Raw genomic sequence first — 7776 nt, forward strand, 5'->3', positions numbered from 1 at the left:
TCACCACAGAAAGCAGCCTAGAATACGATACAGAGAAAGTCAGAAAATAAGACACTTCGTGTACAGTGGTTGACAGACCAGATAAAGAAGTTGCAGCAAAGCAGGGGAATCTCACCCTCTCCCTCATTCTGTCCTATCTGGTGATAGCTGGTGAAGCCAGGGGTGGGGTGGGATGGGGTGGGATAAAAGGTAGAACAAAGAAGAGCCCACAAAGCAGCAAAGACCAGCTCAGGTAGGGGCTGTATTGGAGCCATTCAGTGGCCATTATTTTGCCCTTATCCATTTGCTAAATCTTAACTCCCCACTCAGGCAGATCACTCTCAGTCATCACAGGACCAGTTATTCACCTTTGCTGAGTCAGCTGGAACAGTAACTTTAATACATACTAAATTCCTGCTCTCTAGTTCTCAAAATAAGCTTTTATTACCCCTCTATCGCTCTTTCTCTTCTTAGTCCCCTTTCCCTTTGGCCTTCATACCTCTCATATGTAACACTGAATGTCCAAGTTTGCAGGCATTCTAAGGACAGCAGTGAGCTGAAATGTATCTAAACTTTCTTGTGTGTTGGCTAACTTCCATATTAGAGACTTTCATTATTTGGAACATTATTTGGAAAAAAAAATCCCACCGTATTTTAAAATGCAATTTCAAAAATGTGTTTTAAAATGTAGACCTCTTGGCAATTTGAAAATATTTTTTTCTAGTGATCTGTAAATTATTATCCTTTTAAAACTCTGTCCATAATTGGGTATGAAAAAGAAGGATATGATCAAAGTAGTTTAATTGCTCCCTAAGAGTATTTTACCAAGTAACATATATGTATATATGATTATAAAAGTAGGACACTGTGTAGACTATTCATTGCAAGGAAAGAGATGGAAAGTATGTTTTCTAGCATATTGGTTTAGAGAACATTATTAATTCCTGTGACTACTAATGATGAATAGTGATCTTAAGAAGATTCTACTTATGACTAAATATTTAATATTTAATAATATTTAAAATATTCTTATGCCATTAGGCCTGATATTATAAAACAGTACCTGTACACACTGTTGATTAAAGTGCACAAAGCAGAGAAAATTCCTATGTGATATATCAGCATGAACTCTGTGGTTGATATGCAGTGAGGGCAGGCACAAGATAAGGCCTGGCCTGTGGTTGAGCATTGAAAAAATAGGCGGGGACAGAGTTTTGGAAAGGTGGAAGAGATAGGAGAGGAGAGGAGAAGGAGAAGAAGCCAAGATGGGGGAAGAAAATGATCCACCTCCGTGTGGCTTTAAATAGCCACAGGTAGCTATGAATATCTTATAAGGGATGGATTATTATAGGACAATTTGTCTTATCTAGGTGGGTAGTTTATACCAATATCAATTGGCTCTGGGTTTATTGTGTGGATGTTTTGTGGAGTGGGAGTTTGTTGGTATAAATCTGATTGATAAATTAGAAGTTTGTAGAGTTTTGATTTTGTTTGGCTCATGGGAATTGTGATAATAACCACAGGAGGTGTTTGCAGGGAATGTGAGCAGAGTTTGAGGCAGAGAGCCAACTGGGAGAGGGCAGCCCTCGGGGCAGAAAGACTGCTGGGACAGAGAGTAAAAGGGGATAGTGTGGCCTGGTGTCATGGAACTGTTTGTGAACCATTCACTTACTGCTACAGAACCCTATTTCCTCTAGCAATCTATCTCCTAAATGTTCTTGTCTTCCAGGACCATGAAAATGAGGACGTAGAAAGGGAGTGCGCCTGGGAGTCTGGGCAATGTGCAGTCCAGCCTGCGCTGTGATTGGGTTGTTAATGGAGGAATCTGAGCCTTAGTATCTGCCATGCTTCTCATTTCAATTTGTTTAAAGTTCAGTTGGCCTTAATCAATTAGGTCATGTATGAAAATGGGAACGCTTCTCAATGCCAGGACTCAGAGCTTCTTCTAAGAATAGATGTCATCCTAACCATTTTCTTTAAAGAGTGAAAACTCTATACGGAACAACCAAGAATGAAAACTCTAGACAGAACAACCAAGAAGGAAAAAAAACAAATAAACAAATTAGCATTGGAAGAAGGATGGTTTTTTTGATTTATGAATGACATGATTTAAAAGTTACAGTGGCTTTATTGGTAATAACTTGAACTTGAAATAGTTTAAACATTTAGCTGCCATTAGGAGTATAGTAATATATTTTGGTACGCTGTTTGGTAATAAAAATGACTATTGTTGCATACAGCAACATGAATGGAACAGAATTATTTTGTTGAGTGAAATAAGCCATACAAAAGAGAGTATATATTGTGTGGTTCTAACTGAAGTTCCATGTCTGTAAGAAACTTTAGGACCTTACCAAAAAGCCTTTAGAGCCCCAACAAATTCAGCAAAGTCATGGGATATAAATGGACATAGAAAAATCAGCCATGTTCTATGCATATTAGCTATTTGAAATTGAGCCAATTAAATAGCGGCTAAGAAGTAAAATACTTGAAGATAAACTAAGAAGATGAAGTAGTTATGTGTTGAAAACAAAAACAAACAGATTCTATGCTCACAAACTAGAATAATTAATATAGTCAAAAAAATTTTTATCACCCAATGCTACATACTGATCACTATCAAATACCAATTATGGGGCTAGGAGGCATGGCTTAGTGGTTAGGAACACTTTTTTTCTTGTAGAGGACCCAAGTCCAGTTCTAAGCACTGACTTCATGGTTCACAGCCATTTGTAAGTCTAGTTCCAAGGAATCTGATGATTTCTGACCCCTGAGGGTACTAGGCACACGTTTTGTGTGTGTGTGTGTGTGTGTGTGTGTGTGTGTGTGTGTGTTCACACACAGAGATAAAATATTCGTATACATAAACAAATTTTAAAAATTAAACATTAATGATTTTTACAGATATAGAACAATAATGAATCACAAATGTTCTAAATAGCCAAAAAACATATCACATGTTTCAGATTTTAAAATACATTACAAAGGCACAGTAATTAAAATAGTGTGACACTACATAAAGGCAGACTAGTGGAACAAAACAGAATCTAGAAGTAAGTCCATCTTATAGTTAGTTTACTTTTTAATGGCACTAAGAATACACAGTGAAGAGAGGTGTTGGGGAAAAACTGGATTATCTACATGGGAAAGAATAAAACTTCCATCCAAAAATTAACAGCTCACAGTGGATTAAAGACTTTAGTTAGACTCTGTGCATTGCAATAGAAGTGGGCACTGCAGTAGACCGGGCACTGCAGCAGGCTGCACACTGCAGTAGACCGGGCACTGCAGTAGACCGGGCACTGCACCAGACTGCACACTGCAGTAGACCGGGCACTGCACCAGGCTGCACACTGCAGTCGAACTTTCAGAAGCAGAGGTTGTGAGAGTGTTTGGCTGGAATACCAAAAGCACAGACAATGAATCTGAAGTTGGACAAGTGGAACGACATAAAACCAAAAGATTCTGAACAACAAAGAGGAGAGTCATGCAATTCTAAGGCTACCCCAAGGAACTGAAGAAAACATGGAAACTGCACTTCTCATAAAGGATTCATATTCAAAGGAACGAACACCTGCAGCTCACAAACAGCCAAATAACCCTATTAAAAAATAGGGCAAAGACTTGAATAGACATTTTTGCAAATAAAATGCACAAGTGACAAACAGACGTGAGGAAGGAAGGAGGCCCACCATCAGGGTCACTAAGGAAATGTCAGCTGAGCCACTGTGAGGTCTCGCTGCGTACCTGGTTGGACAGGCTTTACTAGCAAGACCTAACAAGTAGTGGTGAGGATGGGAAGCAATTACACCCTTTGCACATGATTCTAAAGGCAACAAAGTGTAACCACTGTGGAAAACGGGATGGTAGTGCCCCCAAGTTAAAAGGAAAATGCTTTGCAACCAAGCAACCTGGCTATGACATTTATTCAGAATGATTGGTAGCAAAACTTTGATGAGATACTAATACTTCTGTTTCCTCCTCCCCAGCAATATTCAGAATAGCCTATATGTAGTAGCAACCATTAGAAAAATAGGTAAAGGAAATCTTAGAATCTCAGTGTTGAGCATTCCAAAGAAGGCCCTGCTATGAACAGCATAGATGACTTTGCCATATGGGTGCTGAGTGAAAAAGACCAGTCAGGTGACACGTTGCCTGAGCCTGCTTACATCTAAAACAGGTGAACTAATAAAGCTGGAGTGTAAGGTGGTGGTTGTCTGGTGGGGGTGAGAACTAGGGGCTGAGGGTTATACCGCATGGGTACATGCTGGAGAGCTACAGCTCATTGTCTCCATAGTTACAACTACATAAACTACAGAACACAAAGAAGTGCTTAGGTCTCACGTGCTGCACACACACAAAGTAGAAAAACGAAACAAAGCTAAAACCACTCAGATTTAGCAGGTAAGAGAACGTTTGCAGCTAGAGCCAGAAGTTCAGTTCAGCTGAGTAAGGTATGTGCTCATATAACTTATGTGCACATAACTTATGATACACCATATGTGCTCACTGTGATGATAACCGGACAGTTGTAGAAATTAATGTTTACATCCTACTCAGGGAGTTTTAAATTGTACTAAAGAGCATTCATAAAGTCCAAATTCTATGAAGTTGTTATTTTTTAAAAGACGGAATCAGAGCTCTGTGAAATGACAGTTCTGTGCAGGTGCAGTGTTCTGTAGCTGACTGTCCTAAAGCAAGGTGTCACATCTGTAAGAGACACGCTGGTGCTTACAGGTGGGCTTGATGTAATCTGTCTGCCACATGCAGTCTCAGTTGTCACAACTGACCATCATGGAAATATGCCTAGTTCTTTTTGTAATGTGTATAAAGTTTAGACTTTTTGTCTATTAAATTGCTATATTGAAATTATTTACAACAACCCAATATATGACTCCATGTGAATTTGCTACAAACTTTTTTATGCCAAATGTATAGTTATATATAAGTATATACAAATGCAGAATTGCATACGGGATATTTTCTTAAGCTGATAATAAATAGTATATTATTTCACTCTGAGATACCATATACTCAGGTCCTCTGGAAGAGCAGACAGTGTTCATATTCACTGAACCATCTCTCTAACCCCTTGTTTTGTTTCTGGGATTTCTGTTTTTGTTTCTTGAGACTGAATATGATGTAGTTCAGGTTGGACTCATATTCATCTTGCCTCTATCTCTCAAGTGCAGGGATTACAGGCATGTGCTTATATTTGGGAGCGTTCTTATTGCTGTTATTTCTTTATGATTCATAGTTTGGATAAATTTTCTTCTCTTGAAGTAGGACTAGGCTGTTTCTATTGTTTTTCTTTAGCCAGTTATATCTCTGGAAATTTGTGTATGAGCTATTTATTTACATGTTCAAAAGCATTGTTAGGAATAGTTTTTAGCCATGAATTTGTTTTGCCTGTCAGAAGACACAGGCAGTATTTAGAGACATTTTTGATTGAGGGATGGGTGCCACTAGAATTTAGTGGTTAGAGGTCAGAGATGTTCTAACCACCCAACAACATAAAAATAGTTTTACCCATAGGCAGAGAATTAACCAAATTATCCAAAACCCCATTTGTCCCCAAATCAAGAAACCCTGTTTAGTGGCCTAATCTTAAAAGCAGAGTTGATGAAGCTTATGATATGTGGTGTTTTATGAGATGAATTTTGGTATAGAGAAAATATTTCTAATGTAAGGAGATGTATGGAATTAAAACTAAAGTTCCTTCAGTGATGTTGGTGATACAGTCAAAACAACGGCAGCCATTTTGTATGTAACCTCCATGTTGCTCATACCCGGCTCCGCTTACTTCACTAGGCCTAATCAGCTTAAAGGTTAGCTGCAATTCTGTGTCTAGTTAGCCAAATATCTTGTACCACTTCCCTTGCTTGCCTTTTAAACTTTGGAACCTGGTTTTTCCTATAAAAATTTCTATAAGATTGGTCCCCTCACTTAGGCTCCTGAGTCCTTTTTGTGGTTCTGATCCATCAGTCTGAATCAAGCATTGAATAAATGTTCATCATATCCCGAGGCTGATGTCTAAGTGGTCAGTGCACAGCTAATTCCAGACCCCAACAGTTGGCAAGTCTAGTAGCTGTGAACAACTCAAATGCCCAGTCCAGGTTGAGTAGCCCCAGGTTTAGTCAGTTCATTCACTTACTCCCTATGAGCAAATGGTTAACTTCGTCAACTGGAAAGTGCTGGAGCCTCTGCCTCCCTTTAGAGGAGTGCAGAGAGTGATAGAATGCTAGGCCAACCACTAAAGCCCAGTTACACTGTTAAACACAGAGATCTTCACAGTGATGAATGTTAAATGTTAAGAGGTTTAAAGAATTGTTTGTGTAGTGATTAAAATGTCAAGGTGACGACAGAGCAAGGATTTTTCCTGGATTCTGAGGCCCATTCTTAAGCTTCTAAGACCTATAGTTCACTTAAGAAAACCTGCTGAAGAGTTACAGCCCCAGAAACATGTGTGTACTTAGGTGTCCATGATTTTGTACACAATCTGGCTGGTGGCGATGCATGTTTCTAAAGCATACTTCTCACTTGTTTGCACATTAAGGACTTTCATAATGTCTGCAAAACACACTTTAGAATCCTAAAATAAGATCTACTTGAAATCATGTCTGAAGATAAAACCATGATTGTTTGTATCTTTTTAATCAACTGCAGAAAATTTAGTGATGGAGCCCCTCTGGTGGCTTGGGAATGAGAAATGGAAATGCTGTGACTCAGGAAGTGTTCGTGGATGTTTTAAAATTTCTAACATTCCTTTCTCTGTGTGTCTTTTTTAGACTTATGCAGCAGTGTTGTGGCAACAAGCCAAGGACAGCAGACAAAGCTCTACTGGAAAAGCATGTTTTGGCACCTCTCTTCCGGAAGAAAAACTCAATGACTTTCGTGATGAGCAAATCGGACAGTTGCAAGAGCTGATGCAAGAAACTACTAAACCCAATCGGCAGTTTAGTATCACCGAGTCTATAAAACCACAGTCGTGACACAATAATCTTAACAAAGTGGCTAAGATTTGTTACCTCATCTATCATTGACTCTCAAAAATGTATCCCTTTATCTTCAAGGGACAGTCTCTCATGTCTGGACAGTAAAAACACTGTGTGATGACATCACAAATGGCACACGGTGCCATCATTGCAGTGACATACATATTTGCTGTTGGAATGTAATTTTATGGAACTGAACTTCGGGACTAAAGAAAGGTGTTAAAAAGGATACATTTTGGAATTACGCTGAATTTTTTTTTGTATATGAATTTGTTTTAAATTCCATTCCCATCAAGTGTTAGCCTCCTGATTTGTCTCTAGCTTCATAAGTTAAATAAACATATCATCATAATGGAAGATGTGGAATTCCAGTATGTTTATTATTAGACATTGTGATAATGAAAGTCCCACCATTTCTCCTTTAATAGTACACACCTGGCTATCACTCAGAATTTCCTCTTTGAGTCACAGTAAAAGTTTTAAGAAAAGCTTTAAGATTCAATTGTTAAGAATTTTAGTTATTGTCTTAGGGTTGGGGAAATGAAAAATACTAAGTTGACTCATACATTTAAAAATAAATTACCAAAACCTGCATCTATGTTGAGCAACCTATTGGATACTGAAGTGACACAATTCGGGCCAGGCAGCTAGCTCAACTGCTAAAAGTGCTTACTGCGAAAACATTAGGTCCCAAGTTCAGATTTCTAGTGCCCACATGAAAAGCAGGCATGGAGATGCAGGTCTTTAATCCTAGTGATGAGAAAGCAGAGACAGGCACATCCCTGCGGCTCACCAGCCACTG

The 7776-nt window shown here is 38.7% G+C and overlaps 1 protein-coding gene across 2 annotated transcripts in view; it reads left to right on the forward strand.

The window, feature by feature from the left end:
* SDHAF3 (succinate dehydrogenase complex assembly factor 3) overlaps positions 1 to 7285 on the forward strand; it is a 42746-nt gene extending 35461 nt beyond the window's left edge. For both annotated transcript variants that reach the window (XM_080936551.1, XM_080936550.1), the window contains one exon: positions 6768 to 7285. In XM_080936551.1, the coding sequence (XP_080792677.1) occupies positions 6768 to 6906 (139 nt within the window). In that variant the 3' untranslated portion in view covers positions 6907 to 7285. The remainder of the gene's footprint in view (positions 1 to 6767) is intronic.
* The last annotated feature ends 491 nt before the right edge of the window (positions 7286 to 7776 follow it).

The sequence above is a fragment of the Micromys minutus genome (assembly GCF_963924665.1).
Source record: "Micromys minutus genome assembly, chromosome: 23".
Classification (NCBI taxonomy): Eukaryota; Metazoa; Chordata; class Mammalia; order Rodentia; family Muridae; genus Micromys; species Micromys minutus.